The 19,339-nt window shown below is 36.1% G+C and overlaps 1 protein-coding gene across 2 annotated transcripts in view; it reads right to left on the minus strand.

The window, feature by feature from the left end:
• Positions 1-804: 804 nt before the first annotated feature.
• OLA1 (Obg like ATPase 1) overlaps positions 805-19,339 on the minus strand; it is a 174,245-nt gene continuing 155,710 nt past the window's right edge. For both annotated transcript variants that reach the window (XM_009237838.3, NM_001134033.1), the window contains 4 exon segments: positions 7,685-7,825; positions 6,912-7,008; positions 4,726-4,848; positions 805-1,324 (listed from right to left, as the gene is read on the minus strand). In XM_009237838.3, coding sequence (XP_009236113.2) covers positions 1,223-1,324; positions 4,726-4,848; positions 6,912-7,008; positions 7,685-7,825 — 463 coding nt within the window. In that variant the 3' untranslated portion in view covers positions 805-1,222.

Here is a 19,339-nt window from a genome sequence, read left to right on the forward strand (position 1 = left end):
GCATTCCATGGAAATGGTCCTGTGATCACAGAAGAGCACAAAAGGGCAGAGGACAAGGACAAGGAAGGGAGGTCTCACAGGAATGGAAACATGGGAGAGAAAGGGAGGCTCAGGGCTAAGAGAGCTTTCAGGGCATCATCACAAGAGAAGGCTAAGTGGCAAAGGGTCTCCAAATTACCAATTTGTTCTAGTCTTTCTTTTGGAATTTTCTGCTACAATATTAAGAAGTGCTTAACTTACCCATACTACCACTTCAGCTGCTCTCAAATATCTGAAGAGTAAGAATGAAAGAATTTTTAAAATTTTCAAAGTCTGATCTTAGTATTTCAAAATCAGTGTGTGAACTTTTATACACATTGCTGAATTGAAGCAAAACATAACCCACCAGACACCAATGGGTCAGTTTTTACAATTTAATAATTTCAAAGGAAAGATTAAAAGTGAACCTCTTTTCAATATGGTCAGAACAACAATAACAAACAAAATTCTTTAATTTTTGAAACAGAATTTTCTTCTTTGTGGTCAGAGTCCCCTATCTCATATCCCTCATAATATCATTGCTATCATCTTTCAATAAGTGTTGATCTATAAATTAATTAACTTTTTTGAGACAAATCCCTGGTATACTATTCTTCTGATTCCCATGAAAGACTCACTTTTAAGATACAATTGCAGCTGCCCCACACTGCCAGTTACTGTGTCATACACACGCCTTAAAATTCTGTAATCAGCAACCACCAGGTGCCGTATCGCATTCAGCACACCACAGTCAGTCAATACAGACATCCCCAAACACACCAAGGCTGGTTTTGTCAAATGTTTTATTGAGTGTAGACATCTGGAGTACTGTAAAACATGCATTATCTGTAGATTCAAAAAGGAGCAAGCCACATTGTCCTCACTGTCAAATGTGTCAGGCTTGGCATACATGATGGAGATTAATGAAGTATCATGAGAGTAATATGGTTCCTGAAAAGCTTCTACAATTTGGAGTAGGGTCTTAATCACGTGAAAAGCAAAGCTGTTCACATTTAGTGAACTTGCATTTCATGGAGGGGGTGGGTACACAGTATTTTAATTTTAAAACAAATAAAAATAATTTGTTTGTCAAAGATTCCCATCTCCCCAACTTTATTTGTTGCATTGGTTTTCAGAAATTTTAATTTTTAAAAAATCAGATGCCTTTTGGAAGTTGTATGTTTATCTGAGCAATAACTAAATTTTATTTCTTCTTTGGTTGTTGAGGTGTGTTAAATTTGAAGAAGATAATATCTCCATCTTCAACAATATAATTTCTGCCTTGTTGTCTGTACTTTCCAGCAGCCTGCAAACAGAAAATATAGAGGAAATGGGTTATTATTTTACAACTAAATACATGGGGTAAATGGTGGCAGCAGATATAAAAAGTATTATACTACTTGGGTGATATAAAAAAAGAAAAAATGAAATATAGGAAGGCATACAAGTTCAAAACTAGACTTGGAGAGAAGCAAAGTATTCTTGATTTGGGCAGAACTAGATTTTCCATATATACATAATCATAATGTATTCTCCACTAAATTGTTGGTACATAAATGTAATTATACCAATATCATTAAGTTTCATTACATGCTGTTTATGGTACATTTCTGATGTGTCTGCAAACATCCAGCAAGTGACTGTAACAAAACAGATCAAACCAGGCAGAAAGAAAAAGACTATATAACTAGTTAAAAGCTGCTTTATTTGCTTAAAGAAATCCTTTGGTGACACTGGTGATGCCAAAAATATAGTTGGTATAAGGAAAATTATGATCAGTTGTTGTGTAAGATTCTGAACTATTTCCTTGTAGTTTTTAAAATTTAGTCTTGACAATGTGTACACATAGAAGTATGTACTAGAATTCATCATACAGTTTCCTGACTAATGGCCCTAGTTACAAGGAGACTCTAACAGGTTGCAGTTGCAAAGACAGATATTTCTTCCACTTGTAAATTAGTCGGCAAAGCAACTGATTCCACCTGCTGGTATGCAGATCCAGACATGCAATCTGCTGGTAATTTTAATAGAAGCAAGCAGCAGTTCCAGAAAACCAGGTTTAGTCCATGGCATGAACTTTACTTCACCATAAGTAAAACAGGCTCTGCAGCACCCACACTTAACACTGCACACAGCTGACATGGTCCCACATGACCCCACCATCGACTCCTCAACAATAAGGACTTGAGGATCTTTTGGGGAAAATTCTCAAAAGTATTTCCCTTCTGTTAGAATGTATTGACAAGAAACCTTTGCCCAACAGGATTAGTGCTTCTCTTTGAAGATATTGATAAGAATGTTCAAAGCCAAGTGAAATTATACTAATCTGTAACAAAAACACTAATAAAGATCATACATCTGAGGGTAAAATCAACAAACCAGATTGCAGAGCCCTAGTAAGCATATTTTCAATTATCTAGACCACATATAAAACTGTCCTGATTTTAACAGAATAAAAATGTATGAAGAATATATAAAGCTTATTTCTAAAAAGCCAACGTAACGTACCCTGCAATTAAAGGCATATGTGTGTGTGTGTGTGTGTGTGTGTATATATATATATACACACACACACACACACATATATATAAATACGTATATTCATATGTTTTTATAAAGACATGCAATGTATTGAAGGCCATAAGCTACTTATTTCTAGAATCTATAGCCCACTGTTATAAAACTATATAGACAATATAAATCAAGTACATATTGACATGACATATTAATGTAACTTTATATACTTTGTTACCACTCAAGTTTACTATTAATTAAAAGTGACAGTGTTCCTTTAAATTCTCTAGAGACCATTTAATCCATTTCCACTGCTATCAGAAACACTGGTTGAAAAAAAAATCAATACCCATTTGTGAATCTTGAGTATGTATTAAACAAGACACGTCTAACCAGTTCATTTGCACTTGAAAGCAGCCATCTGTAGAAGCCAGCTTTGCCTAAGCAGATATGATTGCTAATAATGTGATATCCCTGTAGACTACAAAGCCCACACAGAGCTATTCAGTATATAGTTCACAGCACTGGCATTAAATTAGTTATGCTGCACTGGTGTTAGAAATACATATACATACATACATACATACATACATACACATATACACAATCTTGCTCTGAAATCTAAAACCTATTTGATAATCTGCAAGTAAACATTTGTTGAATAAAGGAGCATAGAGCAATTCATAAATGCTTCATTTTACTTGGACTTCAAATTTTGAAATATTAGTTTTGGAGGTTAAAACAACGTAAAATATTTAATGGTATCCTAGGTGAAAATGTCAGAGTCAACCTTTTCCAATTTATAGTATAAAAGCTGCCAGTTAGTGGTAAATAGTCTTATAAGCAGGAAATATTATTTTATTGGATATTATAAAGTTTCTCTCAATTGTTAAAGGAAATATTTACAATTCATCTATCAAGTTTATTACAACATAGATCTACTAAGGATTGGTAAATAGGCTTACCATTTTAAGAGTATAAAAAAAGAAGCATCTGATCTCTGAATTCTAGTAATAGAAAATATCCTCATTTTTATCTTCCTTATGAAAAATAGATATGCCAACATGATGTAGCATGTTGACAAATAATCTGAGATTTTTGTTCAAGTCTAATTAGTATTCCTGACAAAGTTCAATCTCAGTATTTGCATACCTACCTATATCTATACAGATGCCACCATCGAAAAATTAACAACTGTGTTTACTTGTAAACTGTTATGCCTTCCACTCTTTCAAAAAAACAAAATGGTTCTCATTCAACATTGAACCAATTATACCAAGATTTTCCCCCTCCTCTTCCTGGTGTTCCAACAGTTCTGTTAAAGTCCTGCTGTTCGATATGACCTTTCCAATGATACCAATGAAAATAAAGTAAACCTGAAATAAACTTTTTTGTATTCCTTTCAACTTATGAAATAGTAAACACAAGAATCTTCTTTAAATTCTATAATGTTTACTACGGTGGTCTTCAAATATTAAATTAAATTAAAGAACCTTCCTACAATGTCAGTTTAACCAGCTAATCTATCTATATTAGAGATTGCTAGATTTCTCTAAGTAACATCTAATAAATCAAACAAAATTAATTTTGCAACAGAATTTACATTTAAAAAGTCATCTACTACTCATGTATAAAACTGCTTCACTATTAGTGTCTGCAAACCAAATTATCCTTATTAGCTAAAATAAAGCACAATTTTGGACCTGCCCTCTAGTGTTGAGAAAGCAAATCAAATCCCCAACTATCTTTAAACAACAAACAAGTAAAACCATGAAGTTTTAGAAAGAACAGCTTTTATTTAACTAAGTTTCTATCTCTATTCTTGAGGTAATTATAAGCATATATATTATACTTCAGATATTCAAATGTAATAAGTATAATTTTTCATTGGCTATGAGTGAACAAATTCTTTGAAATTATTTACAATTACTGAAACCTAATTTATTTTATTTTAAATTATAGAAAAAAACCTCCACAAAACTACTGACAATTCACACATTTTTAAAATGATCTAAAAGTATGTAAACATCTATAGCTCTTAAGTCAGTTGATAGTAACACTAAACGCTGATCATCTTATTACTTTATTTTAGACTACACTCAGTTTAAAATATAATTACCATTCGTTTTTATCATGAATAACATCACATCAGTGGAAACACTGTGAAATATAAAAATAAAAAAAATTCTTTACCTTGACTGCATTTTCAGAACCTTCCTCTTTAAAATCTTCATATTTCATTACTTCAGCCATAATGAATCCCTTTTCAAAATCTGTGTGAATCTTTCCTGCAGCCTGAGGAGCCTTAGTCCCTTTCTTTGAAAAGAAAGACCAGAGAAAACTAATTGCATTTAAGATGATTGATTGTAAGCATAGAGTTTCTTTTCTCTGATCTGCAGTTGGGCTCAACTAGAACTTAGTTTAATATCTGTTAAGATGTCAGGTATACAATTAGTACATTTTCAACACTGGTTAGTATCTGTGCAGCAGATTTAGCACAGATAGATCAGTAGATATTAAAGAAGCGTAGCTTTGTTTTTCCTAACAGTCATCCACTGTTTTATTGATTTAGAAGCAGTGGTCTGGTTTTGGTGTAGGTTTCATTTCGATTTTCTATTCTTCACAGTGGAAAAAAAATAGATTTTTAAGTAACTTTCAAGCTGAATTATCAAAGGTTTTAAAAAGATAAAAAGCTCTCAAAATTTCAGCTCATCTAAAGAACATATAAAAATCAATATACAAAGGGACATTTTAAAGGCATTTCCAACAAATCATGTTGGAAATCTACATTCAGCAAATAATTGTGAAACTCTCAAAAAATTTCGATAATAAAATTTTTGAACACTTTGCATAATATTCCCTGCCTCTAACCATCATGAAGGAAATTCAAGTTGATATAGGGAGAGAAATGTCTTATAATTACCCCATATGTTATATTACAAGGATATATATTCCACACACACATAACCATGGAAAGAAATTTGAGAAATAACGGTGACCTAAAGGCTGCTTAATAAAGCATGTTAAAGTGATAAGGAGTCTGACACTAGAAAGCACAGTTTTTACAATAAAAGATGTATTGGGTTAATATAGCTACTCACTGATGCTTACCTGACTAAATATCTTAGCACATTAAATCATGGATACTTACAATCAGTCTTTAGATAAACCAGCTTTCACATTTTCAAGCCCAGAACATGCTGTCTTTCCTACCTCCACATACTTAAGTTAGAAAGTTTTAAGGCTTTAAAATACATCTTTAAAATATATAGTAAAAATAAATCCTGGCAATTTGTTTACCAACTTGGATTTGCTTTGACATTATTTTTAAAATCTATATAAAAGGACCTTGGTTAGAAGTCAATCAAACATTTTTTTACAAAGGGGAGAGGAGATAAAAGAAAAGTAAATCTCACATTCACACAAGGCATTTAACATTATGTTAACTGCCTCCATGTTTCTATCCATATTAAATCAAAATACATGTAACAATAGACTACAGTAGTCACTGAAAACAGGAATCAAAGCACCACTAAAATTTATCGTGTAGCATATATTTAAAAAGCATAATAAAAGACTGAATAAGACACTATTTCTAAAATTTCTGATATTATTTTTATATTCTGTAACATACTACTTAGGATCACATATATTTCAAAATATTTTTCAATAGTAACTACTATGTTACAATATATTTAAATTTAAAAGCAAACCATTACAGTTCAGTTTCTATTGTCCTCTGGGAATAAATTAGTCATTCTCTCTAGTCATATTCAGTATACATCAATTTTTAAAATACATATCACATTTTTAAAGAAGACTGAACATATAACACTAAAAATAAACATTACTTCTATGAATTCAAATTTAAAAAGGCATGAATTATTACACGTTGAGTTTAGCTTTTTGAGCCCAACTGTGTATCTATGAAGAGCATAATGATGTCATATTGCTTTTATTGCTGAAAATGTAATCCGAGCAAAGCAAAGGAGGAAAGAACCACCCGCAACCCAAACAAACTTAGCGAATACAAAATGAAAAGCAACATCAATTTCACTGCAGACAAACCCAGTCACACAGATTAAGCAAGCACAATACTGGTGCGTCTTATCTCTGACCACAGGAGGAGGGTAGACAGATTCTACAGGATGAAGAAATTCAGACTATGTAATAGGCAGAATCAATTGTTACCTGCCTCAATCAATGCCGCTCCACTTTCACTGTTCAGCAGCTCACAAATAATTAAAGTTATCCTGGACAAAAACCTCATCTGTAATGACTAGCTAACCGCCACCATGACAAACTTCAAAGTCAGTGATATCAATCTGAATTCAATAGTGTGGAACTGGATATAGCTGATGAATAAGTATGAATCTTACCCTGATGGTCCATGCACGCACTTCCTCTGGGCCTGCAGTGAAAAAGTATTCTAGTTGGAGTGCTGCAAACCCAGCCTTAATGATCTTTGGCAAAGCACTGAAATCAAATGAAACAAATTCACCCAACACATAAGTTGATTGTGCCAGAAATTGGTATAGAGCTAAAATTATTCATTTCAAGCAGAAAATGTTAAAGATATTAGTAAATGACCATTCATCTTTCAGAATACACTTGAAGGGGTCGGAAAGCAAGTAACTGTTTTTAAAAACCTCTCTTCTAAAATTGGTTTTAATTGTATTAGCCTGAAGATATTATTTTGAATTGTTTACTATTTAAAAAAAGAAAAATTATGACTATTTTCATCCAAAATTAACTATTTCCAGGACCTGGGCCACAAAAGCAAAATTATTTGATTGAAATCTGATATTTAAACAATATATTACTGTTACTCAGAAAAAATTACGGCAACTGATTCACCCTTTCCCCTCCCCCACTGAACATGACGAAAGAGTTTTGGCGATCATTCCTTCTCAAAAATATACATAACTAATACCTATGTTATAATTAAAACACTGTACGGAGATGACAGATGACAGTTAAAAACTTAATTTAAAATAAATCTTTTCACTCTGTCTCATGGTAAAGAAAGGAGAAGATTCCCTCTTTATAATGGTAATTACTCTGTCATTTATTATTCTATCAGCGCAAGCAATTAAATTACTGCAAGGAAATAGTTGATAATAAAGTGTAGGGAAAATGAATGCTAATTAACCTTTGTGTCATGTTCGCTTCCAGATACTTCTGTCTCTCCTCAGCACTCAATTCTTGCAACTTGAGTTCCAAGGCCCCACTAAAAGGAATGACCAAAGCACCTGGGTCATACTTGTCCACCCACTCTTTAATTTTTATCAACCTGTAGACAAAAAAGGGCACAACATTATCTTGTAGTGCATGCATGACTGTACCACATTCATTATTATCAAGTAGCACATACATATTCATAAGAATTGCATGGTTTTATGATGCCATCTTTTTGTGTATAGCTTTCCAAGGTCAAGGCATTAACAGGCAGCAACTGCTTCAGGTATACGCCATAATATTTTACTGGAACCTAGTTTTACTTTAGCACATTATCTATGGAAACTATTATACAAATATTTAAAAACTTTTTTTAGTTACACTAAAATTGTTCAGCATTAACACCCGTACCCTTGAATAAAGCTTCCATTTTATAATTTTTTGTTTTCCTTACTTTACAAAGTAAATTTTTAAAAGGAGAAGACATAAGGTTCTGTTTGTACAGGAATCATACCTAAAAATACCAGCTAATTCTGAAGAGCCCTTCACAAATAAATAATTTGTTCCACCCAGATATCTATATGCCTGGTTTAGTTGCTTCATGGACTAACAGAACTCACAGTGGTCACTAGTTTTGAGGAAGATTTTTGCTAGCCAGAACAAGCACGTGCAGAAATACAGATTTACAAATATAGTTGATCACGTATGCAGCTCTATGAACCTGACTTTTGTGAGAACAAGAATAATAGAACTGCAGAGGAAAGAAATTCCTTTAATCACAAAGGATTTGGAAAGCCAAATCAGTTAGGAAACTGATCCTAGTTGTTACCTGAAAAGACATTATTGAGTCATTTTTTTTCCTTCCAAAGCATGGAGTATTTGGCAAAGTAGTAATTAGAACATAAATGAAATAAGTGTAGTGAATATATTAATTAGGTTCAGAGCCTAACACTTTCCTAGCTTTTTATTACTGGGCAGGTTACTGAAAGTTTCTAAGCCTCAGTTTCCTCACTTGTAAAAATAGAGATAATAATAGTACATATTATATTGTAAGGAACCTAGAAAAGCCTGCAAATAGTAAAGAATTAACAGCAGTTACTATTATTAATTTTCCTTCTCAGATAATCATAGCATACATTCCTATGAATCTGGAACTGAGTTTAGTGTGAGACTATACATTCCATTAAAATTTTTATAAAATTATGCTACAGGCTTACATAATTCCACTAGCCTGCTATATTTAGACAAAGGTTTTAATAGTTATTATGGCAAAATGCTGTGGCAGAAGTCCTTTAAATAATTAATGTAAATGCCACTTTAGGGGAAAAGAAAAACAAGAACTAAGTCACAAATCCATCAATGGCAGGGGAGCAGAGTTATTAGAAAATTAAGACTATGGCCCATTGAGCAGGATTTAGGATGGGAGAAAGGAATGAAAAACAATCACACAAGAGTTTGTATATGTTTGTTATACAAAGGTAACTACTTATTTAATATGTTATTTGTGGTTTTCAATCTTCATAATAGTATTTTTTCTTTTGTTCATATCCCAAAAAATGGACCAAGTCCTACGATTTATGTTGCCTTTAAAATAAAATTCAAACTAGATGTTTTCTTATCCAAAATTATGAAGGACAGGTTAAAAAAAAAGGTGGGGGGACTGAAATTGGTGCTTCTGTCTCTGTTAACATTATGGTATTCTAAGTTACTTCACAGACTTACACTATTCAAACAAAAATCTATATTCACATGTTATCATCAATGGTTTAGTAACATACTTTTATTATACAAGTTAAAATCAAATATGTAATTTTAAAAAAGCAGATCACATACCAAATAGATTCAATGGAAGTGGAATAAAACAAGCCCATGTAAAAGGAGAATATAAAAATATCATACACACTTTATTTCATAAATATGGTCAATAGAACTAATAAAACTAGAACTGTTATGAAACAACAAGATAAGAAATAATTACTTTAGCTAACACATCAATTCAGAATAACAATAGTCCTACCCTGTCATTTTAACAGCCTTTCCTGCAGAGTTCTCAGAGGGATTATTTGCATTCCTCAGGTGTTCTATTGTACAATTCAAATGAATAAAGACTTACAAATCATTCCTCTACCGCCAATGTGAGACTTTGATCTGGTGAATACACTATTGTACCTTAACTATAATTGGCAAAAAACCTGACAGTGTAGAGCATCACAAGCTTAATAACAAAGGAGAATATCTCAAAGTGTTGACAGATGATCTTCATAATGCAGAAGCAGAGCTGGTACATTTTAGCAGTAAATGAGCACTGAGGTCTAAAGGTCTCTAAAGTGACTGACATCAGACCTGCTATAGCCTCACTAAAAGAAAAAGGTACCGTAGCACTCTCCCGTAAAGTGAGTTAGGCTCTTTGCCTGCCAGCTTCACTTTTGTGACTTTCACTGTCATAGAAAACACAGGGAAGATGAAAAGTGAGTGAGGTTCTTTGGCTGTCTGCTTTACTTTTGTGACTTTTACTATCAAACAAAAGTGGGAAATGTCCCAAAGTGATTTTTAATTACGTCTATGAAATAAACCTAGGGTAATTAAAAATATTATTTGATTTCAAGATTATAGACTGAAATATATGTGGTGTATCTATTAGGTCTGATGGTTACAAAAGTGTGATAATGAGGCCAAGATCACAAGTCTGAACCCCATGGGGACCAGTTACCTTTTGCAGAAAAATGTCTATTCTCTTGCTACAAACCATACCCCAAACTATAGCTAGTCGTCTCAAAAATGTGTGCTATTGGCACGAGGGATATAGAAAATTAAAGTTGAGCTCAGTACCGCTACTAGAAAAACAATTCCAAGCCATTCTGTCGAAGTGCCTGAATAATAGTCTCTATGTACAAATGTTAGCAAATGTCTAAAGAAAGTCATCCAATTGCTAGTGATCAAAATAATAATGATATTATCAAAGAATATCAAATTATATGGTGGGTGGGAGGAGAAGGAACAGTAAAGACAGTAGACCCCTAAAGAGTTAAACTGTAAAGCCTTTCACAGACTTCATTTTGCAAATCTGTCTGAGCAGATTACTGCAAAGGGATCCATCCTTCCTCATAAGCAGCCAAAGACACATTGATTTCCTCAGTCTTAGGAGTAACAAATAGACAGTGGAAATGCCATTAGTTGTATTTTTCTCACCAGTAGTGATTCCACAGCAAGGGGACAAAGAAGGGACAACTAGTTTTAAGACGAAAAGGATGATACTTTGAGATACACTGGCAGGTTTTGGTCTACAGTAGGAGTCCTCAACCCCTGGACCGTGGACTGGTACCAGGCCGTGGCCTGTCAGGAATCAGGCTACACAGCAGGAGCTGAGTGGGGGACAAGCATTACCACTTGAGCCCCGCCTCCTGTCAGATCAGCGGCAGCATTAGATTCTCATAGGAGCACAAACCCTATTGTGAATTGCACATGCAAAGGATCAAGGTTGTGCGCTCCTTATGAGAATCTAATGCCTGATGATCTGAGGTGGAACAGTTTCATCCCAAAACCACGCCCCCATCACCCACCCATGGAAAAATTGTCTTCCATGAAACCAGTCCCTGGTGCCAACAAGGTCGGGGACCGCTGGTCTACAGATTCTTCGGCAGAATGAGACCATTAGTATTAAATTAATATGAAATTTCTAAAAGATCATGTCTCAAATTTACTTTTAGCCTTGTAATCTGACTTTCTCAGCCAGTCTTAAAATTCCAGATCCCAAAATTTGATTTTCCCAGGGTTAGTTTACATTGTTTATATTTATTTTCCCAGATATGAATTTTATTACTAAACATTCTATTTGTTTCTTCCAAATCTACTTGCTTTAATTGGGTAATATTTTACACTTGTTTAATAAGTTCTTTGTCCCTTTCAACATTAATTTGCAAGTTCTCTTCAGACTGCTTTGACTTATAGTTTCTTGAGTATAACTCCCCTCTCAAATCCCCCTGTCCCCATTTGTCATCTGCTAATGATCTTTCAGAACAGTTGGTTCCTGCATATGGGCTATATTTGTGTATGTGTGGTCATTTTGGCAGCTGCAGATATGTTCCAAGGGAGTCTGGTGGTCCCCAGGATTGAGATGTATCTATGGGGTAGTCTTGTGGTTACTTCTTCTAGGGAGAGATCTACGGAGGGTCCTGGGATCCAGGGAAGTTTTATTAATGTTTTTAGGCTTAGTGTTTCTGCACTAGGTTATGGGTAATGCTTCTTACAGTGCAGTCTCAGTTTCTAATTTTCTGAGAATAACAGTTTCCTCCCTTGTTTGGAAGCAGGGAGGGGTATTTTTCTAGTATCTGGTCATGGAAATGACAGCTTCTTCTGGGCTTTATGGGTGGGCCTCGCTCCAGTTATATACACTCTGGAAACTGTTCCTTGACTCTTATTCCTATATGGACACTAAAGCCTCTAAACCACATACAGTAGCCCCCATTTTTCCGATGGGGATATGTTTCAAGATCCTCAGTGGATGCCTAAACCCTCGGACAGTACCAAACCCTATATATACTATGTTTTTTCCTGAAGCTGAAAACTTTCCATCTTTTCACTTAAAGGAAGCACTTTATGGCCTCTCTTTGGCATATCCAAATTGCCAGCATCATACACTTAATAATGCCTTTGGGGCCATCATTAAGTAAATTAAGGGATGCTTGAACACAAGCACCATGATACCTTGACAGTCTGGATAACCAAGACGGCTACTAAGTGACTAATGGGCAGGTCACATCCACAGTGGGTATGCTAGACAAAGGTACAATTCACATTCGGGGGTGGTGTTTCAGGATTTCATCAAACTACTCAGAGCGGTGTGTAATTTAACACTTAGAAATTGTTTATTTTTGCCCATTTAGTATTTTCAGACTGTGGTTGACAGCGGGAACTGAAACAGCAGAAAGCAAAACTGCAGATAAGGGGGAGCTGCTATATTAGCTCCGTTTTCTCTGAAGGCCATGCACTGTCAACTTCATTCTCTACTGTTACTGAGTTTCATTCTTGTTTTTGGCAGCTAGAGGGTCCTTTTCTTAAGTCCCATTGTATATTCTTTTTTTTTTTCTTTTCTTTTTTTTTTGTTTTTGAGACGAAGTCTCACTCTGTCACCAGCCTGGAGTGCAGTGGTGTGATCTCGGCTCACTGCAACCTCTGCCTCCCAGGTTCAAGTGATTCTCCTGCCTCAGCCTCCCGAGTAGCTGGGATTACAGGTGCCCGCCACCACACCCAGACAATTTTTGTATTTTAGTAGAGATGGGGTTTCACCATGTTGGCCAAGACGGTCTCGGTCTCTTGACCTCAGGTGGTCCACCCGCCTCGGCCTCCCAAAGTGCTGGGATTGCAGGCGTGAGCCACTGCACTCGGCCCCTATTGTATATTCTAAAACTACCACACCATCATCAATACCAATTTTTTCTGGTTATTGTTTCTGGTGTTTCTACGTATTAGGAACAAGAAGGACGGAAGCTTCCTGTATTGGCCCAGTTCACCATCTTAACAGGAAGCACTTCATAGTACAGTTAAATGTCCATTCTATAACGTTCTAATACAATAGCTTTCAAACTTTTTTTGACCACATCCCTCTAGTAAAAAATAGATTTTACACTTTGACTCAAACATATGGTATACAGACATATTATTTTCACACACATTATAAAAGGAACAGAGAAATCCCAGTAGTGCTATTTGATATTTTGCATAAAATCCAAAATCAAATTCTTGCAACTTAAAACACAACCCTGAAATAGTTTTCTCCAGCATACGTTAATAAGAAATTTATCATATTATTTTCCCCACCTCATGCCCTTCTAACCTTTCAACTACCTCTAGCCACTCAAATTCTGATTATAATTTCTGAAAATCCTTTAAAGATGGGTCAATCCAACAATAAAGCCAAGTTATATTACCATTTATGGCATCTTTGTTGATATACATTAGGACATTCTCAAATCCGATTTTTTAAATATCAAAGTATACTTAAAATATTTTTTAAAATGTTACATATGGTATTATTAGACATTTACAAACACCTTATATAGTTACCTGTTTGAACTTACATCTTTACTTTAAAAATAAATCAATAGTGATATCTTGCTTCTCTAATTGTATATAATTGGTGTCAAGAACCACATCTCAATATACACAAAATGACACAACTTACATAAAAGAGGCTCCAGGGCTGGTTGATTAAGTAACTTAGCATCATTCAGTCATTAAGGACTTGGCTTTTACTAAGCTAGCTCCCCTCATGTTGTCCATGGTATAGATGTACCATTAATCCAGGGGGTTCTGTTAAACACTGATGTCATTTCTACTTTTCTCCCTTGAAGGTTTACTCTCATTTCTATTACAACTGCTCAGAGTCCCAAAGCATGACTTCAAGATATCAGAGTCCTCTTTACCACTTTCAAATATGATTACAATAAATTAATGTCAGTTTACAGTATTAACCTGTAAACCTGTTATAGCAGGTTTATAACCTGCACTAAAATCAATACCGCAAACAATATACAAACTAAAATATGTCATAAATAATATTCTTTCAAAGTCAAAATTCCAAAATTCTCAACTTTTCAAAATTCTTTGAATAAAATTATTAAAATTCAATACATCTTTACTTTTATTTTACTTCTGCTTATAACCATTTTCTGAATGGAGGTTATTAAGGAAGTCTGTGGTGAAAGTGAGGAGAAAGAAGAAATTCTAAAAATTCAAAAAAGTAAATTCTAGTTTAACTGACTAATGTTTGAAAGTCTAATCCCTCTTCTAAAAGAGAGCTAAGGCCGGGCTTGGCGGCTCATGCCTGTAATCCCAGCACTTCGGGAGGCTGAGGCAGGAGGACTGCTTGAGCCCAGGAGTTCAAGGCTACAGTGAGCTATAAGAGCACAATCATACTCCAGCCTGGATGACAGAGTGAGACCCCGCCTCAAAAATAAATGAATAAATAAAGCTCCATCTTCCATACATGTAAGAGACTTCAAGTTTCAATGTTCTTGTCTGACTTCATGGAGTTGTACAGAATAACATAACTGCAACTTTGCTACTCAAAGTGTGATCATATCACTTGAGTGTGTGATAGAAATGCAGGAATCTTAGCTGGTCATGGTGGTTCACACATGTAGTCCTAGCTACTTGGGAGGCTGAGGCAGGAGGATCCCTTGAGCCCAGGAGTTGGAGGCTACAGTGAGCTATGATCCTGCCTGGCCAAATGAGTGAGACCCCATCAAAAAGAAAAGAAAAAAGAATAAAAGGAAATGCAGAATCTTGAACCCCACCTCAGATCAGAATCTGCACTTTAACAAGCTCCCTGGGTGATTCATATGCATGTTAAACTTTCAGAAGCACTGAACTAAAGGACTTTGAAAATAAACGCACATGCACTGAAAGTATGAAAATGTCTGAGATAACTATGCAGACCAACTGATAAACTAGAGGCAGATATTGACTACCTATACTGCTGATAGCAGAGAACAGTGAGGATAGGAAAATTCCTGCTTATATTTCCCAGGTTCAAAACCAGAAAAGGAAAATGTCACCAAGATTTCAGGAAGTATAAGGAAAATGTTTGCTCTGAATCCTCTGCAATGTCAAAGAAGTCTCAGATTCACATTATTATGGTCAACAGTGTCTTACTTTATAAGACATAATTATTGGCTGGGTGCAGTGGCTTATGTGTGTAATCCCAGGACTTTGGGAGACCGAGGCAGGGGGATTGCTTGAGCTCATGAGTTCGAGACCAGCCTGGGCAACATGGTGAAATGACGTTTCTACAAAAAATACAAAAATTATCCAGGCGTGGTGGCCCATGCCTGTAGTCCCAGCTACTCGGAAGGCTGAGGTGGGAGGATTGCTTCAGCCCAGGAGGAGAAGGTTGCAGGGAGTCGAGATCATGCTACTGCACTCCAGCCTTTGCGACAGGGCGAGACCCTGTCTCAGAAAAAAAAAAAAAAAAAAAAAAAGGACATAATTATGCTTTTCTTATCCTAATAACCTCAATACCTGGAAAAACATCTGTAGTAAGTTAGCTTTGGAGTCTAGATTCAGAATATAAGAAGTGATTCCAGCACAGAGGACTGTGAAATCTAAATTTATATCAAGTAAAAGATATATTACCACAAATTGTTCCCTATGAGAACCTCACAGAACTACTGGCTGAAAAACCCCATTCATTTTAGTGACTATAATAAGGCAGCATGTGTGTGTATGTGTAAGAAAATAAATTCTAGAGAAATGGTCATTTCTTTTGCAGCATATAAAAATTGGATTTCAGACTTTCTGTTTTGAGGATTAACACGCTTTCTGATTCTAGTGATAACTGGAAGGCTACCACAAAATTGAAATGACGAGTGTTACAACAGGCAGGCCACCTTAAAAGCAAATTAGAATGTTTAGCAAAAAGGCTCCACTTAAAAAAAGTTCTTTACAATGAATGAATAAACAGGTGGAAAGAAAACATTAGGGTAAATTCTAATTAGTTTGAGTTAATCATAGTTCCCCATTCTCCAGCTGGCAAACGGTTTGAGGGGGCATGTGAACCAGTTCTAATCAAAGGACCCAATGGAGTTTGTGGGAAGGCCTGCTAAGGGACTTTAGGAAAAAGAACCAAAAGGCTCCTCTGGCTCTTAAAAAGAGAAAAGAAGAGGCTCTCCGGTGGAGACTATTTTGGATTTAATCCTTGGAACTCTAGCGGCCATTTTGTGACGATAAGAAGGGAAGTGGGGAAAGATGGGAAAACCCTTGTTCTTGAAATCATAGGAACATTTAATTAACCAACCCAGGAGACAAACTACCTCGGGTCTTAGGTACTGGGATTATAATATTTGTAGCTGAAGGCATCCCGATACTGATAATGATGACATTTAGGGTTATCTTCATGTAAGTATGTAACTGTAGCTCCTCTTAACTGGTCTAACTCTAATTTGTTCTTTAAGATAAGAATCTCCTCTAGAGCCTTCCCTGAGTTCCCATGTGGGCCAGAGCTATCACCACATTCCACTGTATACTATAATATTGCCTATAGTTTTCGTTTATCTCTTCACACTATAGAAAACAATTTCTTGAGGTCGGAGACTGTGGCTTTACTCCCTATTATATCCACAGAAATCTCCTAGCACAATGCCTGGCACATAGTGGATGCTCAAATATTTTCTAAATAGATAAGAAGGGGGAAAGAATTTCAGCTAATACCTAGCTGAGTGACTCCAGGTGGTTATTTAACATCTCTTAGCTTTAATATACTCATCTGCAAACTGGTCTAGATAAGAAGTTTTCAACCTCTTCTGAGTTCTGTAAAAGGATTTCCCAACGTGGAAGGAAGAGAAAGGGTAGGGAGAACAAAGGAAGAAGGGACAGTGGGGTTTTGGATTTTCCACTCTTGCATTTCAACCAGAAATGCTTCATTTTTATATGATGGGTTTCTGCATAAGATTTTATCTGAGGATTTTATCTGTCATCATCTGTTTTATCTGTTGTTTTTAATGACTCTAAAGTTCACTGGTTAAATTATCTCTTTCAGATGGAAAATTCTGTAACTTTATGGCATATGCCAGAAATTAAACAAGTACAAGTGCTGAAATCTTCAGGTACTTCATTCAGATTTCTGCTTAAATGTTACTTTTCAACATCTTTTAAAAAATAGCAGCCGGGTGCGGTGGCTCATGCCTGTAATCCCAGCACTTTGGGAGGCTGAGGTGGGCGGAACGCCTGAGGTCAGGAGTTTGAGACCAGCCTGGCTAACATGGTGAAACACCATCTATACTATGAGCTGGGTATGGTGGCGGGCACCTGTAGTCCCAGCTACTCAGAGGCTGAGGCAGGAGAATCGCTTAAACCAGGGAGGCGGAGTTGCAGTGAGCTGAGATCGTGCCACTGCACTCCAGCCTGGGAGACAGCGAGACTCTGTCTCACAAAAAAAAAAAAAAAAAAAGCCTCTCCCTTCCCATTTTCTGTCAATCTCTATTCCCTTACATTGACTTATTTTCATTCGGGGCACTTATTATATTATGTACTTAATGTTAACTGTCTTCCACCTGGCATTAGTGGATAGATAATAATAGAGAATCGCTTGAACCCAGGAGGCGGAGGTTGCAGTGAGCCGAGATCATGCCTCTGCACTCCAGCCTAGGCAACAAGAGCAAAACTCTATCTCAAAAAAAAAAAAAAAAAACAAGAAAAAAGGAAAGGAAAGGAAAGGAGAGGAGAGGAGAGCAGAGGGGAGGGGAGGGGTTATTGACCAGTTATTGAGCCAAGGAACTTTTTGAATATTTTGTACACTGCAGTAAATCTCCAGCACCACCTATAATAGTGCTTGGCATAAGCAGATGCTCAATAAATGGTGGATGAGTGAATATGAATGAATTAAGTTGAAACTTAATCTAAAAAAGACTAGGTAAAAGAACATTTAGGGCCAGGTGTCTGGGTGGTGGCTCACGTCTGTAATCCCAGCACTTTGGGAGGCAGAGGCAGGCGGATCATTTGAGGCCAGGAGTTTGAGACCAGCCTGGGCAACATGGTGAAACCCCGTCTCTATAAAAAAAATACAAAAATTAGGTGTTGTGGCATGCGCCTGTAGTCCCAGCTACTCGGGAGGCTGAGGTGGGAGGATCACCTGAGCCCAGGAGTTTGAGGTTGTGGTGAGCTGTGATCGCACCACTGCACTCCAGCCTGGGTGTCAGAGTTAGACTCTTGTCTCAAAAAGAACATTCAGAGAAGCATGTATTATTCTTACATACCTTATCTACTTGTCTTCTACCAGAGTCAACCTTTAGAAATTAATATGCTTGTTTAGTTTAGAAATTATTATGCTTGTTTTTTAGCTGGAACTGTGAAGTGAAAATCACAACAGGACCTGGGGAGGCATATCTGATTGCTATAAGGCTATATATAAAAAAATCATAGTACAGTGGAGTTATTTTCATTCCCAGGTTATATCTGTTGCTTGACCTACTACAATTCAAGTCTGAACCATCAAGCTACTAATCACCTCAAGGTTCACTGTGAATGTACAAAACAAGCACCTCAAACTTTTAGATCATTCCCGAATCTCCAGCTTCTTACTCTGCTTCAAGGCTACTAAGACTTGTGTTCAGACTAAGTGGCCTCCAGCAGGTTACATTTTTGAAACTTTAAAGCGGTGTTTCTCAAAATATAGTTTGTGAACAACCTGTGAATCCAGGCTTTACAAAAAAAGCTAAATTGGCTGGGTGCAATGGCTCACTCTTGTAATCCCAGCATTTTGGGGATTTGGTGGGAAGATGGCTTGGGCCCAGGAATTCAAGAATAGCCTGAGCAACATAGTGAGACCCCATCTCTACGAATAAAAAATAAAATAAAATAATAAAAAAATTAGCCAGGCATGGTGGTGAGCACCTATAGTCAAGCCACCCAGGAGGTTGAGGTAGGAGGATCACTGGAACCCAGGAGAGGCTGCAGTGACCCATGATTGCACCGCTGCACTGCACTACAGCCTGGGTGACAGAAGAAGACCTCTTTTCAAAAAAAAAAAAAAAAAAAAAACCACCAACCAACCAACCAATCAAACACCGCCACCACCAACAAAAAAACAACTAAATTCACGATCTCTAGAAGCAAGGAATATGCATTTAACTCT

Source organism: Pongo abelii, chromosome 11 (assembly GCF_028885655.2).
Source record: "Pongo abelii isolate AG06213 chromosome 11, NHGRI_mPonAbe1-v2.0_pri, whole genome shotgun sequence".
In the NCBI taxonomy this organism is placed as follows: Eukaryota; Metazoa; Chordata; class Mammalia; order Primates; family Hominidae; genus Pongo; species Pongo abelii.